Raw genomic sequence first — 15,542 nt, 5'->3', positions numbered from 1 at the left:
TGCATTCACCATGATCAACAGTGGCGGCGAAACTGCTCCACCGAAAGTGTTCCGGTAGCCACGCGCGCTGCCACCAGGTGGCTGGTCAGTACTAACAACGTGCGAAGACAAGTATCGGAAGGAATGATGGACCTGTACTTGCATACACGATTTGTGAAGTTGCATGTTTGTCCTAACCACCTCTCGGCCCCATGCAATCGTGCCGTTTGTCCTGCATCATCATGGACCCTAAAGCTACGCTTCTGACCAGTTTTTGCCCAGTTTGCAAAACTAATGGGGAAAATGGATTCTCATAAGCGTAGTGCTAATGCAGCGGGTATAAATGGCGAAGGGGGCCCTGAATACAAGTCGGCGCGCTTGCCAGGTGCGGATAGGCCTCAGTTTTTTGCAGGACTAAACTACATGTGTCATGTGCACCATGGTTTCTTTCTGGGTACTCTTCAGCCTCAAGGATCGCTGACCTCTGCCCTATGCAGACCGCTTCGAATCCTGCGATCATCGGTTGCGGGATCGCATTCTGCGGTTGGTTTCGGGTGGAATGGTAAGTGGTGGGTGTCCAGCGTTACGAAGTTGCGACCTGGACATCGAAGGTCCGGCATGGTGTGGTTCAGGTGCGGGCCGAGGACGTGGACGACAAGGCGCTGGACCAATTGAAAACCTTGAGGGTCGATGACGCGATTAATGTCGTCGACCAGTTTGAACGTGCGGTGCACGGTGGAAACGTGAAGAACAAAGGTGCTTACCTCGCCGGGGTTGCCACTCGTCACAAGCACTTCGGGCATGGGCCGAAGCTGCCCAAAGACATACAGCAGCGACTGGAGCAGCTTTACCGCTCTGGCAAACTGCGGGATTCGGTGAGTCGGGTAAAGGTTCCCTTTCAAGGGTAGCGTACAGGTTTCTTTCGCACCTGCCACTTTCTATCGCACCTGAACCCGGCTTATGTTCTCCGCAAGCAACCTGCCAAATGGAGCTGCCAGCTCCTTCGTTCCCATCTGTCAATTAGCTCTCAACACAATCCTAAATGAACCCGCGTACTATTCCACGACTCTCATGTACACACGACACACGAGCTGTGTATATGTGCTGTCTGACTCGCGCCCCACCCACCGCACGTCCCTTCATCCCTCACCCATGTTCTGCACACGGCTACAGCAAATCTTTGATGCCAAAGTGCTTGAGGCCATCAGCGATATGGAGCATGGCCTTGCTCTACGTGTTATCGAAAACTTCGAGAGCAAGGACCTTGAGGATGCTCGGAACATCAACGCGTTGTTCATGGCCACGATCAAGATCACCAAAGAGCAGGTATGCACAATTTCAGTCCCAGGGTTTCGAACCGGCGACTTGCCAGCAGCTTCAAAGGTAAGAGGTGTAGTGGACCGCCACATTGTGGGCCGCGGCGCCGCTGTCTCGCCTTCCTCTCAGCCGCCTCCTCTTCCTGCCTCAGCCGCCTTATTCAGCCCCCTCACCTCACGTCTTCTCACCTCACCTCACCGTTCATCCTAGCAGCTGATTGCCGAACGAGAGCAGTTGAGTTGGTTCGGTGGTTCCGGAAATGGGAAACAACAACTTGCGAGCGGAAAAAGATTCTCCATGAAAGAGAGAGTTGGGGCCATTAAAGGAAACAAAATTCTTGGATATGGATAGCTGATGGGCGCCGATGAGGTAACGATGAGCTGAGGCAAAAGGCTGAGGCTGAGGCTGAGGCAAAAAAGGTAAACCCAAATTGGTGATCGCGGCGTCGATTGACGGCGGCGTCAAAAGTGGGAAAGTTTGCAGCGAAGCTGGAGGAATTGGTGAAGATGATTGGCTGTTTTCGAGAGGTGGCCCTCCTGGAGAGGTGTGACTTGCACATTGCCTTGCCAAGTTGGGTTGGGTTCAGCGGAGGTTCTCTTTGCCCTTCATGGGTACCGTTCCGGCGACGACGTTCTTCGCTATGTGCAGTATTCCCTAATACGTACCGTCTTTCGTACAACCGTCGTGACCATACGAATCGAATCGCCGATCGCCACCCTCCTCCGCCGCCGCTGCCGTCCGGTCGCGATTGCCGCGGACTCTCCGGTCGGGCCCCCTCCGGTTTGCACCTGCGATTGCCGATGCAGATTGCGCGCGACCGCCCGTACGGAATGCCACCGCCGCCGCCGCCGCCGCCGCCGCACGGCTACCGCGATTCGCTGCCGCCGCCGCACCACGGAATGCCCCCGCCGCCGTACGGAATGCCCCCGCCATCGTACTCACAGCCGCCGTACTCCGCTCCGCCGCCGTCGTATGGTGCCCCTGCGCCGTACGCTCCACCCATGATGCCCGCGCCGACGCCGATGACAGGTCAGCCCCTGATGCGCTCCTCGGCCCTCTGAACGTCCCCCACACGTGGCGGCGCTGCACTCCCCGTTCGGGCTCGCAATGGGTGTCAATGTCCGACCCGTGGGGCTATATTCACGTGACTCCTCTAGGGTCGTTAGGTTCGTTGGCTTGGGTGCTGGCTTTCGTTTGGTCGGCTGCCCCCGCACAAGAGGCTATTAGTTCATGTAGCGATCTGGTGCTGGCGGGTGAGCTTCGTGGCTGGGCTCGTGTCGAGCATAGCTAGTGCTATTTGCCGCTGGATGCTCGATTGCGACCCGTTGGGTTTGCATGTGGTTGACAGTGGTAGTGTTCGGTTTCGGAGCAGACGTGGGGTAGTTGCGTGGGGACGAGCTGCAAGGGGGGATGACAAGAGCGGCTGGTGAGAGACCAGCAGACCAGACCAGACCAACTGACCAGGCCAGCTAGTGAGGGGCGCAGATGCACCTAGTGGTGCGCATGGGAGGGGCGTGCAGTGCCCGGCAGCCTCTCCCTCCTGATGATGGCGGTGGTGGTCGCCAGCAGCAGCAGCAGTCTGATGGGGGGCCGATGGGGTGGGGGGTGGGGGTAGCTAAACCAACTCGGCCAAGTGAGTTGCTTGGTGGTGTTGGCGGAGGAGGTGGTGGTGGTGGTGGTGGGGTTGTGAACCAGTCCTGCCTCAAGGCCGGAAGGAAGAGACTTAGACCGACAGACAGACAGACGAGCGTGAATGGTTACTGATAGCCGACTGCCGATGGATACCATACCTCCTAGCTCAGCTCAGCTCAGTTGCAGCGCTGCACAGCTTTCCTGGATATGGCCGCCTCATGCGGGCGAGCTGTGATTTCAGCCCGGTGCACATCGGGTCGCCCGGGTCGTCCCCCGCAGCCGGCCGTATAGCTCCATCCTGGAGCGCCCACAAGGTCCCATGTCGGATTACCTCCCTCACGACCTTGGCGTGCGGCCCCGCAGGCCACCTGGCCCCTCCTCCCCACCTCACTTGATCTCAGCCCGCTTAGGGTTGGAGTCCGCCTGATAGCGGGCTGCACACCTGCTTGCGCACAGCGTACCCCCCCGGGTATCCCCTACACCATTTCTGGGTCCGGCGCGTACAAACCGCGGGCTACTCCTTCAACCCGATTGGATTGATGTCTTAGCGGCTCCTTTCCCCTCGTTCCTGCTAAGAACCCCTTCATGCTCCTTTCACCCACTGCCCCAATTGCTGCCGTACAGCTGCTGCACCGTCATCCTCTGGGCCCCCGCGGCGCCACTACGGCAGCGAGCAGGCGGCGCTGGGGGTCCGTATCGACGAGTTGCACAACCTCAGCGTCCACGCGCCGTACGTTCCGGGCGCTGTAGCACTGACCCTTCAGCGGGCCTGGGACAGCGGCAACCGGCTGGTGTCGTTGTTGGATGAGGGCTCTTGGAAGGCGCTGACGGAGATGGAGTCGCAACACGGGCAGCAGGTGGGTACTTGGGTGGGGACATCGGGGGGTGGGTGGGTGCTCAGTGCTCGGAACGGCAGGGGTTGGGGTCTTAGCGCAGGCGAGAAAAGAGGAGGAGCAGCGCCGTTAGCTGTGCTGACTTGACTCTGTCTGCACTAAGCGAATCGGTTGGTTGGGGAATTAAGAGGGAGCGAGAGCGAGAGAGATTAGAGATGTATACGACCGGGTCGGCACAGAGCAGCCTTCCGCTGGATGCTGCACAGCCCCACAGCACTCGCAATCACCACATGGTACCACCTTGGTGCTGCGGCACCGGTTTCCAGTTCGTGAAGCTCTGATCGTCTTCCCGGGTGCCCCCTTCAGGTGGTTAACGAGGTCGTTGAGGCCATGAACCAACAGGCGATCCGCAACTGCAACGCGTTTCTCATTGTGAGTGTACTTATTTGTATTTGGTAGCATCCTGCCCGTCGTAAATTCGTACGTAGCGGGAATGGACTGCGATTTGCAGTACCTGCACTGTGAAATGTCACGGTGCTGTGTAATGTGTTTTTTTGTTTATTACCAAATAACGTTTGGCAGAACAACCAAACCACCACGTCTCCTGGTTGCACATGTTTTAAACTGCGATGTCCTCTCCCGCCGCGCGCACGTGCATGGGACGCCAGCAGCAGCCGGTCTTTTTGTTGTATTTCCATTTTTATTTTTCCTCCCCACGCACGCACACGCACACGCATGCTACTTGCCACCTCATCGGGGCCCTGCGCGGCTCCTTTCCCCCTTCCCCCCATGTTGTCGACCGGGTGGCAGTCCGTGGCTAAGAAGTTCCTGACCGGCACAGCCAGCTCTCCTGCCGCCGGAAGCTACGGCGGCTCGGGCAGCTTTGGCGGTGGCTATGGAGGTAGCAGCGGCTACGGTGGTGGCGGTGGCGGTGGCTACGGTGGAGGGGGCCCCGGCAGCCAGAAAGGCATTCCCGCGCTAAACAAGCTGCATGGCGTGCTGAGTCAGCGGGCGCAGGTGACTGGGTAATGGGGTAATGGTGGGTGGGTCCAGGCCCGGCTGGAGCTGTCTCTTGCTCCCGCGACCTAACCTCAGGCCGTGCAGCGGCGGCCTGGTGCGCCGGTCGGTGGGGGGCTGCCTAGCCTCGTGATGTTGTGGTCGGTGGGAGCTGAAGGCTGTTGCTGGTCGCCTCAAAAATGGGGAGGGTGACTGTGGATAGGAAGGGTGAATTAATTGATCAAGGACCTATCCTCTGTCTGTGTTAACACTCCACTTATTAGGGGACAGCATGACCTGGCCCCTACCCGTGTGTGCTGTATTGCTGAAGGTGAGGTCACAGCTCAGCAGCCTCCCTCTGCTGTGCACGTTCCCGACACCCCCCCATTCCCCATCCCCCCATTCGCCGCCGTGTCTGTTGCTTCAGGACCTGCTGTCCCAACACGCCCCCGTGCTCCGTGAGAGCCACTTTGATGAGGTGGTGGTGTCACAGCTGCAGAAGCTGCCCGAGCACGAGGCGCTGGAGGTGCTGGCGGAGGTGGGGCGACACGAGCTAGTGGGGGTCAAGAACATCCCCGCCTACATCATGGGAATTATCAACCGCTACAAACGGGGAGGCTCGCGGCCGGGATATTGAGCAGCGTTCTCTCTCTCTCTTTCTGTCGTCTCTCTCTAGGCTTGGCGTTCTGTCCAAGAAAAGATCTTGGGCTTACGCATGCTCATGCGGCTCATCACACCACGACTCTAGTTGAGGTTTAGGTCTTGCCGACTGCGCTCCGGCAGCTTGGGCGTCAAGGCGCCCAGGTCCGCACCCCGGGGGCCCCAAAGGCCCATCTGGTGTGACTGGGGAAAGGAGAGGAGGGGTGAACAGCGCGCGGGGGTGAGGTTTGCTCCGTGGTGAAGAGGCAGTGTTGTTGTTGTTGCAACGTGCCACGTCGGGCCCCTTGGTGGTTCGCCCTCGTGGGGAGTTGGGTTGCTGCTGTCGCTAAGGTGGTGGTTGGTTCTTTGACGGTTGGGGCTTGTGGGGAGTATGGGGGAGGCGGGTGGCATCCTCATCGCAAGACGGATGGGACGTTGGGCGTGTTGGGGGGGCTGGGAGGAGGAGAGGAGAGCGTTACGGCAGGCACTCGAGACATGAGGAATTGATGGGCTGCATGTTCCATAGGGACCTTTTTGACTCCCCCTATGGCGCTGTTCATGACCGGCATCCTGTTTTGAGCCGCCGCTGTCCTCTTGGTGCTGATCAAGACGATGTTGATAAATAATGATGATGATGATGCTAAATAGTATACCATGCGCGCCTGACTTTCAAATAGGGCTTCCATCCATTCGCGCTGAAAAGCTGCGGGAACAAGCGAAACGAAACGCACGGAAGCAGCATGTCGCGTCTGAAGGCTTTCCCCACAAGCGCTGACATTAGTTTTAACTCTTCATCTGGACCGACCTCTTGTTTGCGCGCTACTTCCGGCAACTGGGGCCTCTCCCTCTAGCTATGGACCATCGCGACGGCGGCGCTGGCGGCTTGGGAGGCGCGGAGTGGAGGGTAGGGGAAGGTAGGAGAGGCTTTAGGGTTGAGCGGTATTAGCGGCCTCGTGGGGCCCCAATGTCGATTTCCGAATGTGGGCACTTGGTGGCGGTGTTGGACCCACTCCCCAGTCGGAGGGTCCACACACCAACCTCAGGACGAGGACCATATCCTGACCAGTAACTGGGATAACCGCTACACGGCAGGCTGTGTCCTGCGGCAGTGTATGTAAGCTGTTGCGGTTGCTGCCGCGGAGTGCCGTCCGGAGGCGTCCGAACCGACTGCTGCATGTATGCCTCGCTGCGATAGCGCGCCATGTACTGCGGCTTCGAGCCTGGAATACGGGTCGCCTCACCTGTTACTACGGTGCGTGGTCGTAAGACGGAGATGCGTGTGTTGAGATTGCCGATTGCGACTCGCACTGTCCTTGGGGCTGTTTCACTGCATCCGCTTATGACCCCACCCCGAGAGGGTCTCCCCGGATACAGCCCCGCTGTCATATTGCCCCCACATTGCCTGCCATGGTATCGGCCTCCTGCCTGCCGAAATGCAGCGCTGCGAAGGGTCCGAGTGTGGCTGTTGGTTGTTGATAGGAAGGCGGAAATCCTAGAGCCCCAGAGCACTGGGGCACGTGCTCGAGGGAATGTCTGTGAACGGAAGGCTGGCCAAGTTCTGCGAGACGGCATCTGCCGGTGTTGCCCGGCTTCCCTGCGCAAGGAGGTCCCTGGGGATAGTGAGCGCTTCCCTTCTTACGTAAGGAGTGCTGAAAAACAGGATGGTCGCTGCGTTGTGTCGCAGATACGGGAGCGGCTAGGCTCCACCTGCCATTTTTTGTGATACGGATTAGCCAAGTGATGAGCCTGATGGTGGGACGGAGCAGTGTAAAATCTGCTTTCCATTTCGTGATCGCGCCATGTCTAGGAATGGCTTTTGTCCTTTTGTCTTGTCGCCCTTGTTTATGTCGCCCTTGTAAAGGTTTTTGATGACAACCCAGTATTGCATGGACGCGTCTTTTATGGTCCGCCTTCCGACGCTCCTGACCCTCCTCCTGAACACATATGGGTTGACGGGGACAGTGTGGAGGCCTCTGAAGGTCCAGGGTGCTCAGGTGCCGTGTGGCGGCAGTGTGTCCCCCGCGGATATCCCTCGTTCTGTTGCATGGTGGTGCGAACCATTGGTTCATTTTGGCGAGAGGTTCGCAGGCACGTATGTATCACATCGTATGTAGCAAGCGCCAGCTCGCTGACCTTTGCTGCTTGCTCCGCTTTCACACCGCGGACAGAAAATACGACGGGGGCGTGATGCTGCGGACGACGTATTATCTCAATGTGTGTCTCTGTGTGTATGTGTGTATGCGCAACTTCGTGACGGCTGCACGGGTCCGTGCCTGAACAGGCCTCAAAGGTCTACGGTACTCGTCCCCCTGACTCTTCTGTGTGCGGATGGAAAACACCTTTACACTGCTGAAACTTTCCGTCAAATAAGTTCCAGACGCTAGTCAGGTCAGGCGGGTGAAAGGTCATCCTGATTGTAGCTTGGCCGCGTAGGGGCCAAGACCTTACGCTGGCGCTGGATTAGGGCGCTCAGGCCCCCCGCCAAAACGGGTGGCCGACCTCGCGCCGCCGCCGCATGTGCATCTGGCCCAAGCACATCCTCCGCGTATCGTAGCGCGCGAAGCAGGATTTGTTTCTGCTGGATGCGCCATTGTAACGCCAGTCTCGCGCACGTCAGCCCGTCGGATAACGCCCTCGCTGACACTCCTCCGGACGCGGCTGCTGCTTCTGTTGGTACAGCAGCAGGCTGTGACGGGGGCGCATGGGATTGTGGCGTACAATTTGGAACCGCTGCAGCCTTGGTGGCGCCAGCAACAGCGACATCCCGGGCGGCTCCCGGGGGTTCCGCAGCGCCCGGCCCCTCCTCCGTGGCCTGTGCCACTTCCTTTCGGGGTGACATTCCCGCGCCCAGCGCTACAGGCGACACAGCCGCAGCCACAGCCTCGCAAACTGCTTCATGTTGTGGGCGTGGCACTACTTCATTTTGCTGCTGCTGCTGCTGCTGTCGTTGTCGTACTTCTGGTTCCTGTGTGCCGTTCAGCTGCCGCAACAGCTCCAGGTCCTGTACGACAGTAGTGGGTAGAGCTGCCAGTTGGCTGCCACATGCGGCATGAAGCCACTTCAGAGCCAGGCGGTCGCCCTGGTCGCACCAGGATGGTAAGGGGAGGGGAGCGGAAGAGGGAAGGGAGGGGGAAAGACGTACCACGAACGAGTGAAGCTGCTGCCAGGGCAAGAGTGTACCAGGAGTAGAACTGAACTAGGGAAGGTGGGAACGGCCGGAGTGTTTGAGTGCCACTCACCCACACGCTCAGGATCTGGAAGCCCCTTGCGCCCGATGAGATGCTGCGGCTCGCCGGCCCATGTCCTCGCACGCACACATCCCCAATTCCCGCCTCCGCCCCCTCACCTGCTCACTCACTCGCTCCCCAGCTGCCATCAAGTGCCCTGCGCTGCGACGCTCTACCGGCGAGGCAGCGCAATATCGCAACAAGTGCAGCAGCTGCCAGCTGGGTTGCCCGTTGGCGTGCAGGAAACAGTCCGAGGGCGCCAGGTGCGGCGCACCGCCGGCCGTCCTCGCAGCTGAGGGCAATGGCAGCAGGGCCGGATCCAGCCGGGCCGTATCATGCAGGTTGCCCTGGGCCCAGAAGGGGGTCAAGGAAAGTGCCAGGGGCGGCGTCGGCACTGAGATGACTATGGCCGCCGCAGGAGCATCCTTTCGGCGACTTTTTGAAACGTTTGGATTACCTCAGCCAACCAACCAGTCCGGCAACACGGCTAAGTTAGGGAGCTGCACACCGCCGTACCTCCAGCACAAAGCCGTAATACTCCAGCAGCTCCAAGTTTGTGTACCGACCGTAGCACAGCATCACCTGTTCGCCTTCGCGGTACGGACGCCGTACGACAATGCAGTACTGCTGCGTGGCCTCGTCCCACATGCCGTCACCGGCGATTGTGTACTCACAGTCCTCCTCATCTCTACCCCCCGTGTTAGCAAGTGTCCCGCCACCACTGCCACCAACATCACTACCGCCACCATCATCATAACCACCACTACCCCCGCCATTAACATCACCACCATCGCCATCATATACACCCGATTTGGCGTTATCATTCCCTTTCCCAACAGCCGCCGAGTCCGCCTCCGTCGGGCCCAATGATGTTGATGACGAGGGTGGCTGAAGACCTGTTTTAACGTCCTCCCAGCTGCCGAGTCCGGTGGCACCATCTTGGCTGCCCCCTTCACGAGCTTCTCCCCCGCAGTCCCCCGTTTCGCCGCCGTCGTTGCCAAGACCATTGCACCTCCCCATGCAGCTGCCAGCTCGGCATGCATGCGCTTCTAAATCGCCGTGGCCCGCACCGACTGGGGAAACGGCGCCTGCAGACAGGTCACTGCTACCGTCATGATGACCGCGGTTGCCGCCGCCGCCACCCTTATCCCGGCTGCTGTTGCTGCTGCTGCTTCTGCTGCTTCTGCTGCTGCTGGCACCACACCCTGCACGAGCGCCGTTGGCATCGCCCGTGTCAAAAGCCGCCAAGCGCTCGTCCCCTCCTCCATCAACTGCCACCCTTGGCAACGGCTCCAAGACGAGTGGAGGGTCTAACGAAGATGCCGCCGCTGCTGCAGTTTCAGGTGTTGCATGTTCCTCACACTCAGGGCCTGGGGCGCTAGGCAGCGGGGGAGCCACTGGGGGGTCGACGGCAACAGCACCGGCATCAGGTGCGGCTGCGGCGGCTGCAGACAAGCTAGAGCACGTGGCAGCCGGTCCGCCAAGCCGCGGTGTGTACGGCGCCCTAGGCGGTTGGTAGTTGTGGAGGTCACCGTACGGCGTGAGGCAGCCGGCGGGGCACCAGGGTAGGTACATGGTGCGGCTGTGGAGGGTGGAGGTCGCCCAGAGCCAGGCACGGAAGGCTGTGAAGCGCTTGGGCAGGGCTGCAGGGCCGGGTACGGAAGGAAATTGAAAATGCATTCCCGGGGTTCCAGATGTATGGTTGTAGGTATGAATGTAGGTGTGGATGTGTGGATGGATAGTGGAGCGGAGCCCCCGGTGGGGCCGAGGGCGTATCTGGGCGTCCGGATATCTGCCAGTGCCCGGGAGGCAGTTCTGAAGGCAGCAGGCGTGTATAGGTGCGTGACCCCTGCTGGTGTGCCCCCAAATAAATAGGGCGACGGGAAAGCCTCGCATTACCTCGCAGATCCTTCCTCTGGCCCGAATATCTTTTCCTTGACATATCCTACAACACACACACACTCTCTCTCTCTCCCTCACTCACGCAGGTCGTGCAGTACATGCAGTGCCTGGCGCCACTCCGTCCTCGCCCGCTCCACCGCTGCCTCCGCCGCGTCAAGTGCGTCTTGCAGCTGCAGCTCCGCCACGTCATCCGGTGAGAAGTTGGCTAGGGAGGTGTAGCTGCGAGGAAGCTGCTTCAAGTACGGCCACCAGAAGGACTGCGGACCCCGGGACACCTCCAGCAGCAGGTGGCAAGCAAGCACCTGATGGGGACCCAGGCCGCAGCCGCCGCCGCAGGAGGGGGCGGCGGCGACACCCCGGCTGCGTTCCGTGTGGCGCTGCAGTGCTGCAGCGAGTTGGGGATCCCGTGCCGCGCTGCGGGTTGTGAGCAACAAGCGCTCCGGAACCCGCAGCACCGCCTCACCTGCGGGGCGCGTGTGTATACATGGGTGTGCAAATACAGGGAAATGCCTTTAAAGTGATGCGAGGAAGAGAAGGGAGTTACCTGGGAATTACTTTGACGGTTATTTAAGGAGTAGTTTGCTGTTATGAGGGGGTGGGACACAGGGCGAGCTACATGGTGTCTCACCGGGCTGAAGGTCCCTTGTGGCAACAATGCCACGCCAGCCCTCCGACACAAAAGCCGCAACGATGCCATTAAAGGTGACACCGTTCAGCATGCACCAGCTAGTAAGCTCCTGGTCTGCCATGTCGGTTGTTCAGGTACGCACGCATGCAAGCGGCGGCTTTCAGGCTATGTGCACACGCGAAAGTGTGTTGATGAATTGGTTTATACAATATATGTCCATGCTGGCGATGCTAATCGATTATCCTCGATGCGGTTTCGTGGCAGTATTTACAAATTGAATCATCATCTATCCGATAACCGCACTACGTGTAAATATTTGCTGCAAATCGCGGAAAATTCAGTGTTAGCAACGTGTTGATTAATTAGTAATTTCGTCGAACCCTGTCTGGGGAAGCATTCTCCGAAACCCCGTTCAGTAAGTTTGTGGCGTTGAGCCTTTATAGCACAAAGATGCACCTCCAGACTCCTGACCTACTTCTGCCTTACATCTTGCGAGATACACGATAATGCACGATACGACCACGCCACGGCAACTCATCCCATACCACGTCATATAACCAGCAGGGCACTAATCCATCCGCAGCCAGCAATTCTCCTTCCTATCCCATGCCGACAAAAAAACAAGTGTGAACGCCTCCGAAGCTGCTGAACGAGTTGCAGGGTCCCTAGCGCAGCTTAACAAACAACAAACCCCCAAGAACCCCGACCTCCGGGGATATTAATCACTGCTCAAAGGTGAAAGCAACGTGCGGGGGCAAGAAGCGCTCGAGGGAGGAGTACAGCGCACCTCCCTGGTGCCATCCACGGTGTCCAGGAAAGCGGGGGAACAGTCCCAGCGTCCCCAATGCTGCGGACGTGGGACCGCACCCTCTTGGTGGCCTCGAAGACCCATCGGGCGAACCAGCGGGCGAAAGTCGGTGCAACCGAAAGGCAACCGATTTCGCATGGGCCACATGTGTTGTATACATACATACGTGCATACATTCATACATACATACATACATACACACACATCTCAAAACATTAAAACATACACAGACACACACAGAAACATAAAGATATAGGTGATCATACGTGTGCACACAAAGGGGCAAACAGAGACACATGGGGAAACATACAGACGCATACAGGCCGCGAAGACCCCAGATACGCATGTTTTATGCAAACCACAAACTTCGTGGATCAGAAGTCGTGGTACATCTGTCGCCATCAAAACGGAGTCGCGCCGAATGGCCACTGGCCTTGACGACCAAACATTGTACTCACAGGCTCATGGCTCATGGCATAAATGGAGATATCCAATCACTTACGACCGTCCGTCTGAAGGATGCGGTTGTCAACGCATCCAGCAAGCAAACAGATCACGACAGCGCATCACAGTTGAAGTGCCGGGCAGCGACTCCCGGCGCGGGCGAGGAAGGTGCTCAACTGGCCGAATGGGGCCGTAGAGACGCACCCAAGCCCAGCAGAACGTACGACGCATCAACTCCACAAACCGAAAAAAAACGGGTTGAACACGAACAGGCACGGATGCTGGAAAGAGCTGCAAATGAAGGCCACAATCATGCATCCAACTACCGCTTCCAACCAAAACTCTCCCAAGCCAAAATGCGCTGCATGAAACGAGATGATGCAGGACGATGCACGGTACATGTAAATGCATGATGGCACCCTGTGGTACTCTACGATCAGATTGCGGAATGCATTTGACAGCAAAATCCAAACTGACGAAACTCTTTACTCCTCACTGTTATCACAAAAAGATAATTTGCCCCGAAAAGCCGCAACCAACGTTGGCAACGGGCAAGCTATTTGATCGCGCATGGTACCTATCTATGTTCTCTTTCGCCTTGGGATGCGCAACAGACCTTCACAACACAACACCATGGGAATTAGAAATTATGCAGTGAATTCAGCTTTTAATTTGTGGCCGTGCAGCTGCGAACTTGACGAAAAAAACCGGCTTGCCCGTCGCACGCTTCCGCTCTTGGAAGGCGCCGGTGCGCTAAGCTCTCTCTTCAAGCAGAAAATAAACCATTCGTTAGAGAACATCTCGCACTCCACGGAAACGTGCGGTTTTTCCCATCGTTTCCCATCCTCCGTCGTAGCGACGGTTGCGTAGGGAGACCGCTCAGTCGCTCAGCAGCGGAGCCCTCAATGTGCGATGCTCCGGCCTCAATGATGGTGACGGTATCTAACATTGAAAATTATGCCACCAAATGTAGCCTGCGGCCTGTACAGCAGCGGCCGCTAAAAGAACTAGACCGAACACTAGGGCACGAACACACACGCGAATTACGTAATAAATTTATGGTAGATCATGTGCGTACAAACGGCATCCTCGCTGAAGAGAAACATCTCACGTGCTTTGTTTCCATGGCATTCAATTCTGTAGCTACTAACATCATGATCCTGTATAAGCTCTCCAACCTCGTGTTTTATTTTTTCTAAAATCAGCTACACTACGACTACGACTCTATCTACGCGAGCAATACCAGCAAAAAAACCCATCAGTCGCTTTCCTCCAATGTCTTTCCCCAGCTAACCTTTCGCTGAACTCCCTCTTCTCCACGCTCCAAATCCATGGCGTAAAGCGCGCTCCTGCTTATTGCGCCATGTTATCAAAATCGGGCTACAGGTCGCTCTCCGGATCCTGACCGATCACCGCCGCGTTCATCTGACCCTTAAGCGCCTCACTGGCTCGGCCCAGCGCTGCCTGCGCTACCACCTGCCAGGCCGCCGCCACTCGATGCGCCGCCTCCGCGACCACCGAGTTTCCGCAGCACCGCAGTGCCGTAATGGAGTCGCTCACCATCAGACACAGCCGCAGACTCAGCCGCATCTCGGCAATCTTGTCAAGGATCCCTACTACCTGTTCCGCGTCCATGGAACTGTTGCCGCCGCCGCCGCCATCGCTGCCGGCGTTTCGACGGCATGAGCCGCCGCCGCTCTCGTCAATCTCGGCATCTATCTCCATGTGGCTTGCCGCGCCGTGGAAGTCCTTGTGGCGTCCACCTCTGTCCGGCACCAGATCTTGCACTTGCATTTGGACTGTGCTGCCGGGTTCCACCCCGACCGGGCAAGGGGTTGTTGCCGCTGCCGCAGCGGATTCAGCGAAGGCCATCAGCTTTTCAGCCCAGAAGCCGAAGGTGGCGGCGGTTTCCCTGCTGGGTATGGCTGCAGCGTATCCAAGGCGTATGGGGCCGGGGCCAGGGTCATGAATAACGGCCGAGGCAGCAGGGCTTAGGACAGGAAGGCAGATTAGGTGCTGTCCAGCCTCTGGACCCGCGATTTGGATAGGGACAGTCGTTTGCAACAGCAGCTCGGGGCATTTGGAATCTGAGGGCAACCCAATGTAAAGAAAGCAAACCCAGTGAACAGAACCCACGTTCCTTGCAGCGCCCTTGATCGGCATCCCTCAACGTCACCTCTGCATGAGGAGAACCCCTCCCCAGCTCCCGCCCGCGGCTCAGTTCAAAGCAGCACGGAACACACTCACAGGTGACCCACTCCAGCAGCTCCGGGAAGCGTAGAAAGGCGGCGCGCACGTCAGGCGCTGTGTAGGGGTCGAAGTCTGGTTCCGAGTCTGGCGGCACCAGACAACACTCCGCATGCATCAGGTAGCCGGGGCTGCGGGACACCGAGTCGTCTTTTGGTGCGGGGCTGAACATCTGGCAGCAGCCGAAGGACGCGGAGCCAGCCTCTGACAGGCAAGACCAGGTGGCTGTGGGAGCAGCCATGGCGGCCGCCGCCAAGTCCGGGGCGGGTGTCGCACCGCCTTCAGACAAGGTACGGCCTCGCTCCCCATTGCCATTTGACGCCTGGGTTGCCCAACCGGGTAGCTCTTCTGCCGCGTCTTCTTCCTGGGGTCCGTTCCTGACTAGGAGTGGTGGCAGGCACGACATCTCGGCCAGCGCATGCTGGCGTTGAGGTTGCTGGTCGGGCTCGTGGTCGTCGGGATTGTCCCAATCTTGCCACGGATCGCGGTGGCGGCCGACCGGCCACTGTTGCGGCTGCGGCTGCGGTGGTGGCAGTGGTGGCGGTGGTGGCTCGGCCTCGCCGAACATGGGCGGATCGAGGGCCGCGTGGAGCCCGTCCTATCCGAGGGTTCAGTTGGCGATCAGCAGTCGTTGGCGATTAAAGTTGCCGAGGTGACGGAGGGGAGCACAGGATGGCACGGTGAGAGGACAGAGAGGGATATCGTTCGGCTGCCAATGTAAACGCAAGGTAGAGCAGCTCATGTTTGGGTACCTATGTTGATGTGGGTTTGCTGATAGGTGGGGTGGTAGATGGGTGGTGGGGGTGGTGGGGGTGGTGGGGGTGGTGGGGGTGGTGGGGGTGGTGGGGGTGGTGGGGGTGGTGGGGGTGGTGGGGGTGGTGGGGGTGGTG

The 15,542-nt window shown here is 58.6% G+C and overlaps 3 protein-coding genes across 3 annotated transcripts in view; 1 reads left to right on the top strand and 2 right to left on the bottom strand.

The window, feature by feature from the left end:
- Window positions 1-538: 538 nt before the first annotated feature.
- VOLCADRAFT_86704 (uncharacterized protein) lies at window positions 539-5,394 on the top strand (the record flags this gene model as incomplete). The annotated part of the gene is made up of 9 exons (XM_002946551.1): window positions 539-541; window positions 612-854; window positions 1,153-1,362; window positions 2,103-2,325; window positions 2,454-2,549; window positions 3,553-3,785; window positions 4,128-4,193; window positions 4,857-4,922; window positions 5,185-5,394. 9 exons carry the CDS (start codon window positions 539-541, stop codon window positions 5,392-5,394), a joined length of 1,350 nt encoding a protein of 449 aa, XP_002946597.1.
- A 2,391-nt stretch (window positions 5,395-7,785) lies between these two features.
- VOLCADRAFT_86703 (uncharacterized protein) lies at window positions 7,786-11,274 on the bottom strand (the record flags this gene model as incomplete). The annotated part of the gene is made up of 6 exons (XM_002946381.1): window positions 7,786-8,475; window positions 8,743-8,970; window positions 9,140-9,475; window positions 9,985-10,205; window positions 10,608-10,988; window positions 11,154-11,274. The coding sequence occupies 6 exons, from the start codon at window positions 11,272-11,274 to the stop codon at window positions 7,786-7,788; spliced, it is 1,977 nt and encodes a 658-aa protein (XP_002946427.1).
- Window positions 11,275-13,785: 2,511 nt separating this feature from the next.
- Window positions 13,786-15,542, bottom strand: part of VOLCADRAFT_86702 (uncharacterized protein) — a gene marked incomplete at both ends in the record, with an annotated part of 11,111 nt that continues 9,354 nt past the window's right edge. The window contains 2 exons of the mRNA XM_002946380.1: window positions 13,786-14,330; window positions 14,653-15,250. Of these exons, the coding sequence (XP_002946426.1) occupies window positions 13,786-14,330; window positions 14,653-15,250 (1,143 nt within the window). The remainder of the gene's footprint in view (window positions 14,331-14,652; window positions 15,251-15,542) is intronic.

The sequence above is a fragment of the Volvox carteri genome, assembly GCF_000143455.1.
Source record: "Volvox carteri f. nagariensis unplaced genomic scaffold VOLCAscaffold_3, whole genome shotgun sequence".
NCBI classification, from domain to species: Eukaryota; Viridiplantae; Chlorophyta; class Chlorophyceae; order Chlamydomonadales; family Volvocaceae; genus Volvox; species Volvox carteri.
Note: the sequence above shows the minus strand (reverse complement) of the source record. Positions and strands in the feature narration are given on the sequence as shown.